The 733-nt window shown below is 33.7% G+C and overlaps 1 protein-coding gene across 1 annotated transcript in view; it reads right to left on the minus strand.

The window, feature by feature from the left end:
- LOC119593714 (kanadaptin-like) overlaps nt 1-733 on the minus strand; it is a gene marked incomplete in the record, with an annotated part of 16,358 nt that overhangs the window by 14,145 nt on the left and 1,480 nt on the right. Inside the window, 1 exon segment of the mRNA XM_037942683.1 lies at nt 235-553. Within this exon segment, the coding sequence (XP_037798611.1) occupies nt 235-519 (285 nt within the window).

Genomic DNA, 733 nt, shown 5'->3' on the forward strand with positions numbered 1-733 from the left:
ACAGTGAGTGAATACATACTACATATGGTGCATGTATACAGTACATATAAAAGAGTGGTTTATTTCATTCTTACTTCTGACATTTTCAATATTTTTTTTCATCGTTTTGAAAAGTGTAAAAAACTATGGTTATTCTAAAAAAAATTCTAATTATGAATAACTATTTATTCATTTTTGCTTGGACACACATAAATAACACTAATTTTTATGTAGTAGTAAATACAAACAACAAACCTTATATGGCACTGGGACAGATTTCTCTACTAATTGCTGTGCCGGCGATTTTGTTGAGATCTTTTGCGGGGCCAATACTACAGGTTTATCTTCATTTTCTTTCTGCTCTTCCACCTTTTCCTCGTCTCTTGCTGGTTTTGTGGTTGTTCTCTGGCTCTTTGCTATAAACACAGGTTTCTTGAAGTCCAATTCATCTGGTGCCTTGAAGTCCTCTGTTTGCTCTTTGGGAAGTTCTTCCTTTGGTGGTGGACTGGTTTCCTCTTCTTGTTTAATATCCTCATCCATTGTTTTAAGTGTCGTTATAGTCTAATACAAATACCTTGTGTAAAAAGAAAATAGTAAGTTATTAGGATATATAATATAGGCTGTGATATCTAAATATCAACAAAAAAGGAATTCAATTTTCCTATGTTTTTCACTATCAATGGGAGGTAGAGAGTGTAAGGAAGCAAATTTCTTCTAGCTACAACCACCCAAAACTACCCACATTTCCCACTCA

The sequence above is a fragment of the Penaeus monodon genome, chromosome 32 (assembly GCF_015228065.2).
Source record: "Penaeus monodon isolate SGIC_2016 chromosome 32, NSTDA_Pmon_1, whole genome shotgun sequence".
NCBI lineage: Eukaryota > Metazoa > Arthropoda > Malacostraca > Decapoda > Penaeidae > Penaeus > Penaeus monodon.